Source organism: Spodoptera frugiperda, chromosome 23 (assembly GCF_023101765.2).
Source record: "Spodoptera frugiperda isolate SF20-4 chromosome 23, AGI-APGP_CSIRO_Sfru_2.0, whole genome shotgun sequence".
In the NCBI taxonomy this organism is placed as follows: domain Eukaryota; kingdom Metazoa; phylum Arthropoda; class Insecta; order Lepidoptera; family Noctuidae; genus Spodoptera; species Spodoptera frugiperda.
Window position 1 is genome coordinate 1,463,931 of NC_064234.1, and position 20,059 is coordinate 1,483,989.

Here is a 20,059-nt window from a genome sequence, read left to right on the forward strand (position 1 = left end):
GACTTGAATTGACTGGTCGCTGATGTACTAAGAAGTACTTGGGCTACTTTGATCAGTCACAAAATCCGTTATCCAAGCGAAGCCGCGGGCATCAGCTAGTATTCGAACAAAATAATTTGTTTTAATTTTCTGCATTCATATTGATTCTGAAGAAAAATAGGCGACATCTCAGCCTTCGATATAAAATCCATAAACAAATTGGCTCCTCCACAACCATGCTTAAGTAGATGTTGATGCCAAACTGCCGCGCATACATAATAAATAATATTTCGTTCATATGAATGCCCCTTTTTTTTTTTTTTTTTTTTTTAGGGTGGAAAATCATCCAATGACTTCTCCCGCCTTGGGCGAGGCGAGAGGGAGTGTCAGACTCTTACTGACTAAAAACCACCCCGTTCCTATTCCTGCCCGTCGAGCCGGAGCCCCGGTAAACCCGCTAGGTAGTCCGCAGCTCCGGATTAGGCATCAGCCCTACTGGGCCCCATCTGTGGTGGTCTGATGGCTCTTTGGGGCGCGCGCAGAACGCGACGCGCCGCACGCACGGGTCTGGTTCTGGTCGGGCGGCGAGCTACCCTTGCTCACCGTCCGCAGACTCGCACTTACGGTGGCCGGAGATCGTCGCGCGATCCCCGACGCCCGGAGTGTCTCTCGCGACGGCTGGGGCGTGAGGAAGTTCGTTCCCTCACGCGCCCCGCCTCCTCCTTAGCTAGCATGACTGCTTCGCAGAAGGAGGAGACGGCATCCCAGTCCCCCTCGCTCCGCACCATGGCTTGTATCAGTGCCGGACGCGAGAGGGCGCCGTCGCCGACCACATCCCTGAGGACACGGCGGTGCTCAGCCCACGCAGGGCAGACCGCAAGCGTATGTTCCACCGTGTCCTCCGGGCGGTCTTCGCAGTGATGACACCCGGGCGTTTCCTCCCGCCCAATCAGAAACAGGAACCTACCGAAGCTTCCATGTCCGGTAAGCACCTGCGTCAGGCGGTAGGTGAGGACGCCGTGGCGCCTCTCTAGCCACTCCTCAAAGAGGGGACTTACCGCTGCAATGACAGCGAGCCCAGCCCTTGGTTGCGACAGTCGCTGCTGCCATTCCGCCATGAATATGAATGCCCCTAGTCTTACAACTTTTGTAACACTAACTTGTCTTTTTGTAACCGAATGGGCCTTGTGGCCTTTAGGCCTCGGCCTCGAATTTTGCGGGCAGCGGGGCGGCGGCGGCAGCGGCGCGGCAGCGGCAGGATCTTATGCGTATAATCAAATGGACCGGTTTTCGAACACAGCGGCGGCGGAGCGGCGCGGGAGCGGGCAACGAGCGGTGCACTCCAGTCAAGCGGTGACCGCCCGCGTTGCGCGTCTGCATTGTAGTATAGTGTTGTGTACCTACATTTTTTTTGTGACGTATCAAAATGTCCTCGGACGTGCAAGAGCAAATGATTTCGGAAATCTTTGAGAGGACACCCATATGGAACAGCAAAGATGTGAACCATAAAAATAGAAGAAAAATTAACCAATTATGGGAAGAAATAAAAAACGAACTGAATATTGAAGACTAAAGCAAAAACTGAAATCACTCTTGATAGTTTCAAGAATATAGTCAAAAGTTTCTACACTCATTCTAGTGTAGTCGTAGAATTTGTCGGGATTTTGTCTCTGTTCTTCATAATTTCGATAAAACAAGCCATTTATTTTCCTTGCCCTATAGTAGGTCTTCTTCTTTAGCCCACAGTAAATCGAGCGTTAGGAATAAATTTGAATCAAAAAGATTTCGTTCGCTAATAAAAACAAATATCTCGACAACACAACGACGAACACAACACTACACCGCTGTAGTGCCGCGCGATCTGCCCGCTAGTTTCGAGAACGGGTCCGCCGCCGCCGCCCCGCTCCCGCTCCCGCGCCGCCGCCGCCCCGCTGCCCGCAAAATTCGAGGCTGAGGCCTTAATCATGTCTGGTGAAATGTAGATAAAGGTAATTTAAGAGAAAGGCAAATAATTTTCTCAAATATCTATCTATGACGTTGGTGAATTCGGCATTAAAAAATAATTATTACAATTTTGTATAGCATTTTTTTGTGTAATCGAGCAGACGTATTACCTGATGGTAAGCAATCGGCGCCGCCGCTTGAAACACCAGAGGCTTTACAAGTGCGTACCGGCTTTTTGGGAGTTAGGAATTTAAGGGTTATTGTTCGGGAATGGGGAAGGGGAAGATTGGGAAGGGGGGAATTGGCGCTCGTGCACACGATGCCGTCACCGCGTCGTCGCCGCGCCGACATCGCACCGTTACACTGTATATATGAGTCGCGTAAGGCCTCGGCCTCCGCCGCCGCTGCCGCCCCGCTGCCCGCAAAATTCGAGGCCGAGACCTAACGGTGCGGCATCGGCGCGGTGACGGCATCGTGTGCACGAGCGCTTGGGCCTCCGGTAACCTCACTCACACAACGAAACACAACGCAAGCGTTGTTTCACGTCGGTTTTCTGTGAGGCCGTGGTTTCACTCCGCTCGAGCCGGCCCATTCGTGCCGAAGCATGGCTCTCCCACACTTAAAGCATGGCATAGGAAGACCAAAGAGGGAAACTCTACACTCCTTTCCTTTCATTGTGATTCATAAATCAAAGTCAATTTATTGATCTCTCAATATTTACTTGAAATTTCTATACAATAACATAGTATCCAAAGGCAAATGAATAAAAATAATCTAAATTATACTACCTACGTGTGAAGGTTCATTTACACGGATTCTTACAACCACCTCCTGAACCTGCTGATCTTCCCAAACAAGTTTCCATTAGCAGCCCACACACAAGATATGGGTCACAATCACCACCGGGTCTCCTATCCTCCATGAAACCTTTATCCTTCTTTTTAATGTGTCTCTGTAGACGGATAGATGCTTTCCTGTTAGCGATACCCCAAGAAAATTTATCAAACGGCGCCGTTTCAAATTTTCCGGACAATCGCATTCTGTTGGTCGCCTCATCATTTCCGTATTTTCTCATATGTTTCATATGGTTCTTTTCCAATTTCTTGATGCATTCTTCAATAAAAGCGTATCCACCGGGTGCAGTCCTCATTCGCTTTGTGCTGAAGTTATGATGCATACCAATACCTGGATGCAGGTGGCCGAAAGGCTTCGGATGATATGTGACATCTATTCCATAATCCTCTCCGATGCGAGACATTATAAACCGTGTCATCCACATATCATCTGCAGCTTTGATACCCATTGTTGTCCCTACCTGCCACTCCCAACAAGCATACATAACTTCACCGTTTGATCCTTCGTAATCACAGCCGGCGAATAGGGACGCTTTACTATGGGCTTCAGACAAATCTCGCCCTGCTATATATTTAGCTCCAACACCACAATATGAGTACTGATATTTTACCGCAGGAAACCCGCCTCCTTTGGGCCAGCCCAGGCCCCAGCCATCAACATCTAACATAGTGTACTCCTGCTCCAATCCGAACCACGGTTCTTCAGCTTTATGTATTTCACATAATTCATTACAGAAACTCCTGTTATTTGTCGCTGCCGGTTTTCCGGCATCACCAAGAAGTACTTCACATAAAATTATAACGTGGGGGTCGGCTCGGAAGGGATCCTTGTATACTGCCGCTGGTTTCAATGTCGTATCAGAATTATCCGTAGTGGCCTGCCCCGTAGAACTGCCATCGAATGCCCAATTTGGTGCTGCATCTGGGGTGTGTGGAACACAATCCAAGATCCGATCTTTGCACCTCATATTCACGCCAGAACCATCAATCCAAATGTAGGTAGCCAATACCTTATTACAAGGCAATGGAAGTCTTAAATACCGATCCAAAACCTTTTTGTTCATGATATGATTGATATTGTGGGATCCTAAATGCCTCTTGATGATAGGCAAAGTATGTTTAGGTTTGCTGATTGAAAGGCACCTCCTGAGCAGGGATTCCATTTTCTTAGTTATAATTTTATTAACAAAATTACTAAAATTTTGATATTTTTAAAAATTACCAACTTTTGATCTTTAGGTTGCTCTTGTTTCTGCCTTTGGTTTTATGTTTTTGCTTCTTTAGATAAATTTAAACGATTCTAAATGATTATTTTAAAAAAACTTAGCTTTAAAACAGAAAATTTTAACATGCCAGTAATTATTCTATTTTTGTGAACGAACCTCTAAGCATGATAAAAGCAAAGTCCTGAAAATTCCGCAACTTAATTTTTCCGCTTTTGACCAATTTTTACAGTTGTGGTTTATATAACGCAATCATATGCCTGCTAATCGGTATTAAGCGGACAAATAAAGACAGATGTTTAGTTATTACAACGAGTAAACACAAAAATTTAATTAATACTGAAACATGTAGAAATTACATAATTATGGCTCAGACACATGTTTCTGCAATAAGAGCGCAGACTCTGTATGGATCACAGTCACCTGCAGGCCGGCGATCTTCAAGGAAACCTTTTTTTTTAGTCTTCACACTTCTTTGCAACCTAATCGAAGCGGTACGATCAGCAATGGCCCATTTACAAACATCAAAAGAAGCAGTTTCAAATTTCCCAGTTAATCTTTTCCGATTTTCTTGACCGTCTCCGAGACCGTATTGTTTCATGTATTCACCATGCTTAGGACATAACTCCTTACACACTCTTTCAATTTCCGTAATACCTCCTTTATCACGCATTTTTTTTGTGCTAAAGTTATGATGACACCCAACTCCTGGCTGATTCTTACCCATAGGCTTAGGATGATAACTTATTATTATTCCAAAATGTTCAGCGATCCTCCCTAACAAGTATCGTCCTAGCCATAAGTCATCTGCAGCTTTAATTCCGACTGATGTCCCCACTTGGTATTCCCAGGACCCCTTCATAACTTCTGCATTGGACCCACCATAGTCCATACCTGCATAAAGGCATGCTCTAGCGTGACATTCAGCCAATTCTCTTCCAGCAACATGTTCACCCATGCCGCAGTACGAATATTTAGATTTTATATAGGGATATCCACGTACTTTTGGCCAACCCAAGGGCCATAAATCTGCATCAAACATGGTATACTCTTGTTCTATTCCAAACCATGGCTCCTGATCTGATAGTTTGCTCAATATTTTTGCACAATGAGCTCTGTGATTTGTTGGTGTAGGAGTGCCATCACCATAATACGTTTCACATAAAACAATAACGTGTGGACATTTTCTAATTGGATCTTTATATAAAGCGACTGGTAATAATATGGTATCTGAGTCTTCAGTTCTTGCCTGTCCGGTTGAACTTCCATCAAATGCCCATTTCGGAACCATATTTAAATCACAAGGAACTTTATCTAAAACACGATCTTTACAACGCATGTTGATACCACTTCCATCAATCCAAACATACGTAGCTAATATTTTATCTTGTGGTAATTTTAAATTTGTGTAATGAAACATATACGCGTTTAAAGGTCTGGTCGTGTTTGCTAAACCTGTAGAAAATGTTTCTTGGCTAAAGTTTCGGATTACATGGGACTTAAAAAACAGTTTAGATAAGACTTTGCCTTTATGAGAAAATACTGAATTGAATATTTTGAAATACATTGTTACAAAAAAGGAAGTTTTATAAAAAATAATGAACTGTGCCTAGGAAATGCTACTATCAAAGTTATCAATAAGTTGGCCATGGAATCTCTCAACTAAAACTAGCAAGCCATGCATACAAATGTAACGGAAAATAATAGGTTGTTACTAATTAAATGTATGCTAAACTTATAACAACTAAACCTTTTAGGTATAATACAGGCTACAGTATGTACAAGTATTATTCTATGAAGTCGGACTAGTGGCTACCACACGCTTGCAAGCGTGTTGCGAGGTTTCCCAAATGCTTGCAGCAGCACAGTGGTAACGGTGTGGAGCGGCGGGCGCTACAACACTCCACTATATTCATGTATGTAGTGGTTGGGTGACCGGCTGCTGTGTAAAGTGTCGTAGGTTCGAATCCACACAAGTGAAAATTACATTTTCTGAGTAAAATGGCCATTATTAGCCCGAAGTCCTTAAGTTCGGCGATGTTTTACCCTCGTGTATCGGAAAGCACGTAAAGCCGTTGGTCCTGAGCCTGCCCTCTCTCAGGTTGTGTCGGAGAGAGTGAGGGAACAGAAAGTGCAAATATGCGCACTATAATATCTTCTGCATAGTAGGCTAGTCTAGTTAGACAGAAACCGTGATCGAAATCGATTGGGAGATTTTATATTTTAATCATCATCACTTACCATCAGGTGAGATAGCGGTCAAACGTCGACCCATTAACCTTTTGAACGCCAATGGCATGTATAGATGTCATGCGCAAGCGTGCCCTGTGCGCCACCGACATCTATAGATGCCAAGAAACAGATCACAGAGAAAAACAAAATAAACACATTAAATCATTACTTTCACGTGTTTTATTGATGTATCTTAAGAACTGAATACCCAGTTATTACATAATTGTACACAGTGAACAAAATTGCAATATAGTTATTCTAATATTTGATTGATAAAAACAACTTAAATATCGGCTAAAAAAGCATGTTCTCTCGCGCCAATGGCATGTATACATGCCTACTAGTGATGTAGTGTAATTCAAGTAATATTAAAACTTCAGCTAAATGACTCGCTTATTTTTTGTAATAACTATTAAAAAGTATATATATAACCTTAGTCTCTGAGAAAAAAGGTAAACTCGTGACGTCGTAAGCGCGTGCCGTGTTTTTATATGCGGGGAAGTTGCAAAAAATATTTTATCTAGTACCTATATTATAATTGCAAAAATGGCGAGTGAAGAGGTTTATAGTACAGAAGAACTATTGCGCATTCTAGATAATTATAAAATATTTTTGTAGGTTACTATCAACATCAGAAATTTTTGTTATTGATAATAATTATAGATAATATACAATTTAGTTTTAAATTTTACAATTCCAAGACTGTTAGTGAGCATAATGTTTTATAGGTACAATTGTTGATTTTTATATATTTTTAAGTTTCACGTAACCTTTTTCAATTACAAGGCTGTTAATGAGCATAATAAATAAATACGATTGTTGATTTTTTATATTTTTAAGTTTCATGTGACATTTTACAAATACAAGGCAACTATTTTAAGAATATGAAAGTGTATAAATAATATCACTAAAATCTACAGATTTTTTATATACCTATATAGATATTATAGATACCTATTTAGCAGTTTTCAAATTGGATTACCTAATACATAAATGAACTCGATAAGTTACATTATTCAGCTAACTACATCCCTAATCATAAACGAGAGATTAAAAAAAATGGATAGTTGCCCGCGCCATTGCTGCAATTTTATATGTATTTTTGTGTCTCAAAAGGTTGATATTTCATTGATAGTTGCTATTAATGTGGTCTTAAGTTTATTACAGTGGGAGATTAGGTTAAATAAATATTCTTTTTATGTTATAAGCAGTTTATTCAAAACCAAATTCAGACGAAAATTATTACTCACTTTGGTTTATCGATAACATTTTGGAATCCCTAATATTTTCAAGGTTATTTCGTTGAATTTGTGTCTCGGCGTGGAGGGCACGGCGAAGCGTTTATGCTCTGGCGGTCAAAAGGTTAAAAGTAAAAAAAAAAAAAAATCATGTATTTCATAACATGTGCCTTCGTTTACTTCTTATAACCAGACAAAAACCAAAAACAAGTCAACATTACTAAAACAAAGACAAAATGCTAATGATTTCAGCTGTCAATGTCAACTGTCAGTAGAAAATAACTGTCACCTGTGTGATTATTTGCCATTATTTTCCTGTGCGATTATTTGAAATTATTTGAATTTTTTAGTTAATTAAATAGTACATTATATCCGCATATACACATTATGATAGTATATTAAACGAGTGTTAAATTGTTTTGAAATTATTCAAATAAAAAGTCCTAATATAAATGAGCCAAAATAGTTATTAATAATAAAACAATTTGTAAACACGCTAAATAACAATTTTATCGACATGGAAACGTATGTATATTTTCCTTATACTGTATTAAAACGATATTTTTATAAGAAGTGGGTCAGTGGGTAGCCTTCGGGGCGGATTTATTACTTATTTACTTGATTGGTTAATCTTTATATATATAATTCTTCTGTAAGTGTGTATGTCACTGAACTTCTCTTAAAAGACTGGACCGATTTTGATGAATTTTTTTGTGTGTGTTCAAGGGGATCTGAGAATGGTTTAGATTCCCAATTTTATCTGCTAGAAAATGTTTTTTTTAATTAATTTTTAATTTATTAGTAGTTGTTGATTTTGCAATGTTTTACATTGGATTCGAAAAATTTTCAAATTACGTGTAGACGTACAACGTCTGTCGGGTCCGCTAGTGTATAAATAAAACACGTAATAATATATCACCAGTAGGCGATAATCTTTCATAACAAACAATAATTAAAAACACAGTTTTTTACTGCTAACAGAATATAGTTGTACACACTTGAAGGCATATCTTAAGTTAAATATAGTAAAGTTTAAAAGTTGTGGATTATAGAGTGAGAAATAATTTTCAAACAAATGGCATATTCAATGAGCTACATATTATCATACCTATACCTACTGACCTAATGAATGCACTTTTGATTGTACAGCACAAAAGTGAATGCTGCCTACCTGTGTAACTATGAAGTGATGCAGATCTTACAACAGCTCAAAGACAGCACACAGAAGAAACACAAACGTGAAGGATCACTTGCTACGGTCACTTATGAGGTGAGAGTCTCAATTTTACTACTATGCCTTTTAACTATATCAATTTAAATTTTCATTTGTCAATGGATGTCAATTTTTTAAATCATGCTCACTATGTTATTGTTATGTTCAATTATATTATACATTAACTTAAATTAAAACAAATCATGACTATCACACATATCAGAACTGAATAGCTTGTCATTTCAAAGTAATTTCTATGTCCATGTGGTGAATAAGTCATGATATTAAAACATCCATTTATTTATGACTTAAAAGTATAATTTTTCTTTTTATACTGCAGACCGTACATTACCTACAAGATACAGACTGTAAGAAACAAAATCCGGCAAGTATAAAGAAGTTTCTAGACGGTTTGAAGAACTTCAAGTTAACCAAGACTGAGAAGCTTATGATGGTCAACACTCCTCCAAGAACGGAACTGGAAATTCAACTGGTAAGCACAAAAATTACATACCATTGCATTTTATTTTCCATAAGGAAACCATATCAAACACAAAACAAATTTTATCATACATACAAAGCTACAAATGTAAAGCTTTAGTATATAATGAGGGCACTACATAAATATAGCGGATTCTATTTCATTAACGGATAATAAAAATACTTGACCATATTATCTTTATTAAATCTAAAACTTCTTATACTTGGACTGCATACCTTGCTATGGTTCACTAACTTAATGTTATAAGACTATAATATATAGACTATAATAGAATCAGGCGTTACTTTGCGGAAATCTATGCTACACTAACAATACTATAGATTTTTAGTTTTGTTAACAAAAAACGTTAATGATATATGACTCTGATTTATAAGACTTCATCATCAACTTTATTATCATCCAGATGACACCCACGTGTCTGTGAACAAAGGGCTCCTCCTAGCCCTCCATGTAGTACGACAACTCTCCATTTGTCTGCTAACTAAAGTTCCTGTTGTTAAATTAAGTATTATTTACAGATCGCCCAAGAGAGTGAAGAGCGTCTATCAGAAGAAGATGTCCGTAAAATAATTGAGCTAGCCAATGAATGCCTGCCAGCGAATGAGTCTTGACATAATGAAAGCCAATCTAAAACCGAAGAAATTGAATAGTGATATCCATTTTTTTTTTTGTTGTTAGAATAAGTAATAGGTTCAGTGCGTTTAATAATATGTTTGTAATGACTGTATCTAAGAAGTGTTGAGATGAAGATATAAATGTATCTAATATTGATGTATGTATTTGTATAAGTGTAAAATGTGGTCTCAATAATATAGCACGTAACTCAATTGAGTTATCAAAGTTTAAAGTTCCTTTGTTTATGCATGTTACTGACCTTCTTTACAGATACCAAAATTTGCTATGTTATTTAGAAAATGTATGACTAACATAAAATACTACCTACGTATGTAGGTAAAGTGTATAATAAAATATTAAAATTGTTAACTATTCAGGTCTATAAGACATAGCATAGGTACTCTAACTTCAATATTTTAACATAAGTAGGTAGGTACTTAAAGTCATAAAAAGTGATTAAGTTATCAATTTAAAGTTATAGTAATACTTTGTATTACGTAAATATCAAATTGGTTTTGTTTTCGCAGTTTTAAAAGCACGTGGTCAACCGGCATCGTGCGTATCAAAAATCAAGGTCACCACGTGTTGTTTCTTTTTTATTTTTAGGTTATAATCACGCTGTCATGTTTATCTGTTTTATCAGAGACATTATTTAATCATTTCATTGTGTTTTTTAACGTGAAAGTGAACAGTGCCGTCGAATTGTGCAATTTATGTAAGTAAGTTGTTTTTGTTTTATTTTTGTGCGCATGCGTGATATGCGTTTAAAAAGTGAGGTTATGTATGTTATAAAATAAACATTAGGGCAGGTTATTTATAGCTTTCGCGTTATTATGTTGGTAGCGCAATTTTATTATCGTTAGTATGTAATGGTAAAAGGTAAATAAGTTAGATAACCTAACCCTAATTTGATAGGTAGGAACTTTTATCTACCTACCTAAGTACCTACATAGGTACTGAGATTAAAAACATTTTTTCTGTTTTCATACAGTACTAACATTTTTGTTAAAAATGATATTTAAAAAAAAATGAAACGTAGGTATATTTTATTACTTACCTAATGTCTATATCATTATCTACTTAGCTAAATAATGCGCTAACCTACATATTTACTGTCTTCACAGTATACAGACTGATAATCTATACCTAATTGTTATTGTTTAAGCATCATTGAAATGCAAATGACATAATGAATGTAACTAAAAAAGGCAACAGTCTTCCTCTGAATGGGTTAACTCCAAAGGTTCTTATTTACATAGGTACATTTATTAGTTCTCTTTGTTAGTATATATTAATTTACTAAAACAAGTTTTAATACACATTTTATGTAAGTTTTAACCTTTTTCCAAGTATAAAGCTGAGTTTGAGCCAGTTTGTATTACACATTTTATGTAAGTTGTAATATTTTCCCAATATTAAAGTTGAAGCTGAGTTTGAGCCATGTCGGTGTCTCGCCTGCTCCTCCACCGGGCCCCCGGCAGCCCTCCAGCCCGCGCCGCGATGATGCTCAGCGACATGCTTGGCCTACAAATGGAGTATAACGACGTCAAATTTCTGCAACTAGAACACAAGTCCCCTGAATTCAAAAAGGTGAGTGAGGCGGGGAACTTTATTATAATTTAATAAATAAGATCATTGTTAGTATCTTTATTGTAAAGTTGCTTTATTCTATGTAAATGTAACTAGTTATCTAACCGCTGGCTCAGCTGAACTCCTATTAATTATTACCATAATGTTTTATAGCCTATAGCCTTCCTCGATGAATGCACTTTCCAACTTAAAAATAAATATTCAAATTGAACCTTACTGGTTACTAGCAGTAACTCATGAGATTACAGCAAACAAACTAAACTCTTCAGCTTTACGCAGGAGCCTTAGAACTGGCTAGCTACCACACCTGAGCAGTCAGTCCGTCTTCCTTGTAACCACTTGAACAATAAAATATAAACCCAATTTAATCAGAGTCAACATAATTATGAATGTATGAAACTGTATATTAAATTACTAGTAAACATAATTATTTAATGATGATTTTTAATAATTTTAGTTAAATCCCATGGGTACAGTGCCAGTTCTCCAAGATGGTGACTTCATTATTTCTGAAAGGTATTGACTATAAGGTATACATTTTTTTATATTACAATCTACCAACTTGCAAATATCAGCAATAGGTGTAATATTAGAAATAAGACTTGCACGGAGGCTGTCCAGTGATGGCCCCATCTATTCATAATGACCTCTCAAAGAAAGTCCTGAGAAATCTTTCTTTTTACTACACGAGCAACTGTGGGAGTGTTATACAGTATTCATAGTATTTTATTTTATAATCTTTTGTCTGCCTTACTGCCTGGAAAGGTGGTCAATGTAGGCAAAAAACATCAATAACAAATTATTCGAATATTTTATTTTCCAAATTCTGTGTGCATGATTTAGGCAAGAGCTTGATATTTACTTATCACATGAGACTCACATACTCTACCATTGCTACGACATGAAAAACAGACTTCATGTATTTATTAATAAAATCTATGTATACTAGCTTCTGCCAGCGGCTTCACCCGCATTTCTGTGGGATAAAAAGGCCACTGTGTTATTCAAGACCCTAGATCTATCCCTGTTTAATATTTCATGCCGATCCATTCAGCAGCAGTTTTTGAAAGTGTAATAAACATAGAAACTTTCGCATTTATAAATTTTTTAAGATTATAAATGGTAAGACCACAAATATAGCATTATCTTGCTCTCTTTGAGTTATCATGTACATATATATTGTTTACACATATGTACATTATTTGATAACATTTCCGTTGCTGATTAAATAAAGGTGGTTGGATGGACTTTGTAGCATGTGCAAAAGTACAACATATCCAGGAATCAAAGATATAATCTGATAAAGAAATAAAATAAACTGTTCAATGTGTTACTAAGTGCCAAACTTTAGAAAGGCTTTACCAACTTTATTAAAGGAAAATGATGTATCTGTGTATGTTTGTACACAATCGTTTCTTGTTTGGCTAAACCGATTTTGATACGGATTTCAGCCAATATTTTTAAGACTTAGTAGAAGGTGTAGTTTGGATTGGACACAGGCTACTTTTTATCCCACAGGAACGACGTCGAAACCGTTGGCAGAAGCTAATATTGTGTTAATATATGTTTCAGCCACGCCATAATGAAGTACCTACTATCTAAGTACGGCGGCGACAAGCGTGAGCTGCTGTACCCGAGCGACGTGCGCACGCGCGCCGTAGTGGACCAGTGCATGTTCTTCAATGCCGGCGTGTTCTTCGCTGCTTTTATGTCAGTCGGGGTGAGTGAGACACATAATTTAAAGGAGGACTGGAATGTGTTGAGAATATTTACTTCTATCTAGCACTTACCTAACAGAAAGAGTACTTTTGATGCCCAAAGACAGTGCAATATTATTTTTTGACCGCTGTGAGTCCCAACCGTAGGCCGCTTACAATAGCCAGCAGCCTACCATCCAATGTACGGCAATCCGTACATTGGACATAATACCAGCCCCCATGCTAATTTCTAAAACTTTCAAAATGGAATAGTCGATAATACTTCTTTTGGCCTAGGAATCAATCCTTAAGCCTAACTCAGCAGGTGAAGTTTTATAACATAACTGACTAACTGTCGCACTCAGACATTTAAAGATTAATTTAACCATTCCTTAGTACCGAAAACAATTGCTGAGAACTGGGTGAAGTAACCATTAAATGACTCTGAGTACGGCAGTAAAAGTGACTATAATAATAAAATAACATTTAAATAATTGTTCACCTACACTTTTGCACCGTCTTCAAGTAGAAAAGTAACAAAAAAAATAACATTAATTAACGCTAATCACAAAAAATGTGTCCACCTCCAGCGAGCAACGTTCACGGGCAGTATATACGCGCCGACAGCGCAGCACATAGAGGAGATAGAGTCCTCGTACTCCGTGGTGGACGCCTACCTGCAGGCGCGGGCCTACGTGGCCGCCGACCGACTCACGCTGGCCGACCTCGCCGTCGGAGCCACGGCCTCCACCGCGCAGACCTTCATTAAAACGGATGTAGATAAGTGAGTACATCTACAAAGTAGTTATGTTATATTATTACATAATATGATTATAGATTTTTAACTAGATTAACTAAAAATAACGAATGACTCATGTAAATATAGTAAGAAAAGCTCTACTAGTTTTGAGTTACAAAGGCAGCCTGAGATAGCACGATACCTTAGCTAGAAGTTTCTGGGTCTTTTTCAAAGAATTTGTAGTGACAGAAATATTATTGAGAGCGTTTTGTGTTTGAATATTTGAACACGAGTTGAAACTATTTAATTCCACATGTATCTGCTACTAACGAGGTAAAATATTTTAAACCTTCATATTCAATATCAATTGCAGATTCCCCCGCTGCGCGGACTGGTTGTCTCGTCTACACGAGGAGGAAGTGTTCAAAACTGTGATGGCGCCCGGCGTCGCTTACTTCGCGAAAGTCATCAATAAAATCTGGCAGCACAATAAGTCGAAACTAGAAAAGAAATAAATCATTATTTATTATTTATGAAAGAGTCTAATATTATTTGAGAATAAACCCGATTGGAGGAAAAGGTAAGCTAATCTTTTGTATATGGGTACTACTACAATGTGTCACCAATGGATGGTGTATTTCAGTATTTGCATTGCAGCTCGATCTGTCGTAGTACGAAGGATCACTAATAACAATAAATTCATGATGCTATTAACTAGGCTTCCGTCCGCGGCTTTTTATTAGTAGATACACTATTTTTTATTTAGTCACAAATAGTCCACATACCAATTTTTAGCTTTCTATCTTGAAAATTGCCGAATGTTTTGAGAATGTTGAGGGTTTGAAAGAGACAAAACGTAGCCTATGTCACTTTTCGGCCTTGAAAGGCTGGAGAGTGACATAGGCTTAGCTTAACTTAGTTGGAACTAACTTCACACAAAAAATCATGTCTTAAACTCGCGACATGATGAAATGAAAAACAAACAAAGGGACAATTTCAAAAACAACAAAATAAATTGGCCAAACATGAACTAAGAATAAGAATAAATAGCATACAAAATATATATAATATTTTAATGTAACGATAAGTGGAGGTAATCAATACGTAATCAAAAAACATAATTAAATACATGTTTCTTATCATTTCGTTACACAATTATAATGCATAATTAGACCACTGTCACAAGAACTTGATACAATAATAATTATCTGTAATAATCTGACATAGTAACTTTGAACTCTCAGTTATCATTGATTACACATTGCATATCTTTGTGTAATTTCTTATCTTTTGAGGATAACAATTGTCACGAAATTTATTTCATATTGTGTACCCGATTGTGGTTGTGTTTGGTAAGAGTTTACTTTTAATTTTATTTATGTTTTTGGTAAATAATTCATTTATAGTAGTTTTGTTGTGAAATAGTTGTTTAGAACTAACTAATTACCGCAGCTTAGCTCGCGTGGATTACGGACTTTGTGACTAATAAAAGTAGCCTAAGATACTCCTTAGTACATCGGTCCAGCCGTTTTAGAGATTAGCCACAACAAACAGAGACAAAAATGTATGTATCGTATGGTTATTTATATGCATCTAGTAAAAATTGACTATTTCAATATTATGAACAGACATTCTAATTTTATTTATTAGTCTATACTAGATGTAATATTAACTAGCAAATGTAAATTTGTTGTGCACGTCGTTCTGACTTCATTTTACTAATATTATAAATGTCAAGGTTTGTGCATGTTTGTTACTCTATCACGTCAAATCGGCTGAAGGAAACAGGAGTAGATTATGGTCAGAAGTAACACATAAGCTACTTTTCATACTTCAGCAACACAGGTAAAGGCACTGGCACTAAGCTAAATTAAGCTAGTTTCTGCCAGCGATTTCATCCCAATGCCTTCAGCTGTTTTGACATAAGAACACACTAACTTTCCCATTTATAATATGAATAAGATAAATAAATGTTCCAGTTGGTATGTCGCCGATCCTGTACAAGTTGGCGGCGAGTCCGCCGGCGTGCGCCGTGCGCATGGTGGCGCACATCATCGGACTCAAGCTGGACTACAAGGAGCCAGACATTTCCAAGATGGAACACAAGTCCCCGGACTACCTGAAGGTAATAGAGTTCTTTTATTTTCATCTAAATTACGTTTTACTCACATAAATGAATAGAGAAACTTTACTAGTTTCGAAGTCATAGAGGGACTCTTCATCATGAGCAGTGTGCGCAGACGCGGCGTCGTCGCGTTAATTTCATTAATTTATATTTGTCGATACTAATTTACGTGAGTAAACCATGGTTTTTAGTTAATTTAGTATGTCTCATGATAGTTATTACAAAAATTTTCAACTAGCTGAATAGATCCTTTAGACTTAGAGGTATGTAGAGAGAGACCTATATTTTGCCAGTTATAGTATGAATCCCATGTCATTATTAAGTTTCCTAGCTTTTTATTGTCACCACAAAATATGATTAGTCCTATTTTAGACAGTCCTTTTCAAATTAGGATGTCATTGAAGGGAATTAAGAGAAATTCTGCTTTTTATACACTATTTATTTTAAATAATTGCAGTTGAACCCTTTGGGAACGATTCCAGTACTAGTCGACGATGACTTCATCCTGGCTGACAGGTAAATCATACAATTGAATTAGTTTGAAAGTGTACCACGATTAAGTTTAAAAAATATATATATGAGCAAAGCATCGCATCAAACTAAAATATAATTATATCGACAAACAGACGAGTGGCGTCATCTATTGGCATACTTTGTGTATTTACCAATTTAATCATTCATGCTTTGAGTCAATAGACATATAAGAAAAAACATAACAACTTCATCGCGCTAAAACAATGTAATACATACTTCATTTTATGGCGTAAGTACCATACAGAGCACAATGCCACATTCCATGTTATCTTCGGTTTTTTATTTACTTACACGCTTAAATTTTTATTAATATCAACGAAAAGTAATCAAAACCTGTACTGCCAAATTTAAGCTTATAAATTGGTTTGTACCATCTCCAGCCACGCAATAATGATCTACCTGCTATCGAAGTACGGCGGAGAGCACAGCGAGCGCCTGTACCCGAGCGACGTCCGCAGGCGGGCCGTCGTCAACCAGGTCATGTTCTTCGACACCGGGATACTCTTCGTCAGGATCAAAGTTGTTGCTGTGAGTATATACTGTGAACTGTGTATGTGTGAATAGTATATATTTTTTCATTACTATTCTCGCGGATTTTGTTTAAAGTCAAACAAGGAATGGACCAGCAACAATCACTCTGATAAACTAAAACATTTTAAATCGCCCGCTAAGTGTAAGAAGAGGCTGTTTTTTTACGGTATAAGCTGATAAGCAATCGCCGCCACCAATGGACATCCGAAACACTAAGTATATTGCCGGTCTTATGGGGGTTAGGGATTTAAGGATTGTTGGGGAATATTCTTCCCAATTAGGTCTTTGGTAACCTCACTCACACACAACGATTTTATACATACAAAGTTTATAGTCAAATCCTATTTTGATCCCGACGATAATTAACTAATTAACAAATAAAATCAGTTTTCGTCAATTGTACTTAGTTAATTAAATAATAAATAATTAAGTGAACTCTATTTTCAGCTGCCAACAATAATGGAAGGCATGAAAGCGCCTACACAGAAGCACCTGAATGACTTGGAGGAGGCCTACGGCATGGTGGAGGCGTACGCGTCGAAGTACAAGTACATCGCAGCCGACCACCTCACCATCGCGGACCTGTCGCTAGCTATGACCATGGGAGCGGCACAGGTTATACACAAACTGGACCATAAGAAGTAAGATATTATTTCATACTAGATACTACCGCGCAGTTTCATCCGCTGCTTGGCTTGTTTTGTATCCCATAGCCTTGTCGACAAATGCACTATCCAATGCAAAAAATATTATTTTAATTGGACCAGTTCCGGAGATTGGGCGTTCATTCAAACAAATAAACTCTTTGGCTATAATATATTAGTATAATATAGATCTGTACTACTTTCTGCCAGCAGTTTTCGAATTTTAGCGAGACTAACGGACAATTCATTTTATATATATAAGATTGTTACGTGTTTATTTATTTATTGATTTTAATATAATTCGACAGGTTCCCCAACACTTGGAACTGGCTGTCTCTGGTGGAGAAGGAGCCCTACTTCATACAAATAGGACTGCCTGGCATCGCCAAGTTTAACACCGCCATGCAATACTACACTGCAAGAAATAATCAATAAATTTCTATATCTTTTTTATATTATTTACCTTTATATTTTATACTGAAAAAATAGATTAGAGAAAAGTTCTAATGCTTTTGTTTGCATATCGTAATTCGTAATATAAATACCTATGTACCTCATTATGTTAAGTTTTTTTCACATCTTTTCATTCCATAATAACATAAAACTGGTTAACAAATTTCTATCTATTAAAAAACCGCGTCGAAACCAGTTGCATAGTTTAACAGATCTAAGCATACACACACAAACACCGAAAAGCGACTTTATTTTATGCTATGTATTGGTAATTAATAATAATACATAAAAATCAATAATATAATAAGGAATACTAGACTTAATAGTCGTATCGATTTCACCAATATCTAATACGTTAGATTTATGACCATTGATTTATTAAATCAATGTTTATGACTTAATATTTGGTACTTAATTGTAACGTTGGTATTACGTATATTGTATTGTCAAATCGGTTTACGAAAATAATATGATAAATTAATAATTATTATTGAAAACAATTAGTTTCTGACTGCGTATAAACCACGCAGTACGTCTTAGAAACATCATCAACCGCCTATAAGTAGCCACTGCTGACCAAGGGCCTCACATGGAGAAACTTTGAGCATTAATCACTATGCTTGCTCAATGCGTGCTGGAAACGACATGCACTTATTTATTTTTATTTCAATGAAGCTTGAAATGGCTTCTAAACCGCACGCTTCTGCACTAGGGAAGCCATAGGTACTGTTGAGAAATATATTGCAACGATAAATATATTTATTTAAATAAGTAAATATATTAACTTTAATATTTACCTATTAATGTATTATGATATGTAATAAAACGTCCTTCAGGTCTCATTACAACGTATTGTCCATTATTAACATGTATCAACTGAGACATACCTATAGAACAGTTAATTTATTATACTATTAAGGTCATGTCATTGTCTGGCGATGTGATCTGAAGATTGCATTAAGTTATAAGTGCGTTTTATTTCAGCGAGAGGAATCTGGTAAGAAATGTTATTTTAATTTGGTTGTAGCCTTTTTAAAATAAATTATTATGTTATCGGCTTACTCACGTAATGTTTCGACGAGGAACTCGACTGGTTTCAAGCCATGCTAGAGGGTCATATTCATGAGCAGCATTCCGCGACACACGACGCGTTTACGTACATAATTAATTTAGAAATAGTTAAATAAATATAGACAGTTGTTTACTAGTAGGGCGGGTAATAATCAATTCATTGCTCCTTTTTTAATATTCGTTTATATGATATCTTTCACAGCATTAATTAACTACAATAATAAAGCTGAAGAATTTGTTTCTTTAACACGTTCACTGTCCCAGTACAAAGTCATAAAAAATATTCATACGTGCATCTACAAACTCGTTTTATTTTACCCTCTTCATATATAGGAAACTGGCAACATTTTACGGTGGCTCTTTAAAATTTTCGGTAGCTTTGTTATCCAACCATACGTCCATGAAAATCTTTTTCGTCTTATTCATACGTCCGGTCATATAAAAAACATAAAAGGACCATGCAAAAAATCGTCCCATATCATCAATAGATGCCAAACCTATCTCATTAAATACATCTAGACATTATGATTATTTTTTACTATGGCGACATCACTGTAGGATATGGGGTTATCGTGCAATAAAAAAAAATATGTTATACTTATACAGTTTTATGAAGTATTAATAACTGAATTAAAAATGTACTATTTAAAAAAAACTCGAGAGAGATTAGCCGTAAGACGTACTTTACCCGCCCTCTTTGCTCGGTTACCCCGAGCGCACCCTTTCGACGCCTGCGCCCGCGCACCTCCCTCAGTCGTGGCTAGTACGTTCTGCTGTGTTCGCGTCGTTTATTTATGCGTTATCGGCTTGTTTGCCGACTATTACTAACCTCCTGCTGCCTCCTGTTTATTGGACCTTTAGGGAACAGAGAGTAA

The 20,059-nt window shown here is 37.0% G+C and overlaps 4 protein-coding genes across 5 annotated transcripts; 2 read left to right on the plus strand and 2 right to left on the minus strand.

The window, feature by feature from the left end:
• Positions 1–2,621: 2,621 nt before the first annotated feature.
• LOC118266707 (glutamine synthetase 1, mitochondrial-like) lies at positions 2,622–4,157 on the minus strand. Its single transcript, XM_035580212.2, has one exon. The coding sequence runs from the start codon at positions 3,938–3,940 to the stop codon at positions 2,726–2,728; it is 1,215 nt and encodes a 404-aa protein (XP_035436105.1). The 5' UTR covers positions 3,941–4,157; the 3' UTR covers positions 2,622–2,725.
• Positions 4,158–4,298: 141 nt separating this feature from the next.
• Positions 4,299–5,653, minus strand: LOC118266708 (glutamine synthetase 1, mitochondrial-like). The gene has a single exon (XM_035580213.2). It carries the CDS (start codon positions 5,565–5,567, stop codon positions 4,371–4,373), a length of 1,197 nt encoding a protein of 398 aa, XP_035436106.2. The 5' UTR covers positions 5,568–5,653; the 3' UTR covers positions 4,299–4,370.
• A 2,076-nt stretch (positions 5,654–7,729) lies between these two features.
• On the plus strand, positions 7,730–10,032 carry LOC118266711 (DNA-directed RNA polymerase III subunit RPC9). 2 transcript variants are annotated; one of them, XM_035580216.2, is made up of 4 exons: positions 7,730–7,995; positions 8,620–8,740; positions 9,024–9,176; positions 9,704–10,032. In XM_035580216.2, the coding sequence occupies exons 1-4, from the start codon at positions 7,988–7,990 to the stop codon at positions 9,794–9,796; spliced, it is 375 nt and encodes a 124-aa protein (XP_035436109.2). In that variant the 5' UTR covers positions 7,730–7,987; the 3' UTR covers positions 9,797–10,032. The 2 variants fall into 2 exon arrangements, with proteins under 2 accessions (XP_035436109.2, XP_050559255.1); XM_050703298.1 differs by lacking the exon at positions 7,730–7,995 and adding an exon at positions 8,104–8,122.
• A 342-nt stretch (positions 10,033–10,374) lies between these two features.
• On the plus strand, positions 10,375–18,113 carry LOC118266848 (uncharacterized). The gene is made up of 12 exons (XM_050702928.1): positions 10,375–10,515; positions 11,222–11,390; positions 11,848–11,906; positions 12,963–13,110; positions 13,678–13,871; positions 14,200–14,319; positions 15,664–15,671; positions 15,806–15,951; positions 16,409–16,467; positions 16,866–17,013; positions 17,464–17,657; positions 17,969–18,113. The coding sequence occupies exons 2-12, from the start codon at positions 11,241–11,243 to the stop codon at positions 18,093–18,095; spliced, it is 1,353 nt and encodes a 450-aa protein (XP_050558885.1). The 5' UTR covers positions 10,375–10,515; positions 11,222–11,240; the 3' UTR covers positions 18,096–18,113.
• The last annotated feature ends 1,946 nt before the right edge of the window (positions 18,114–20,059 follow it).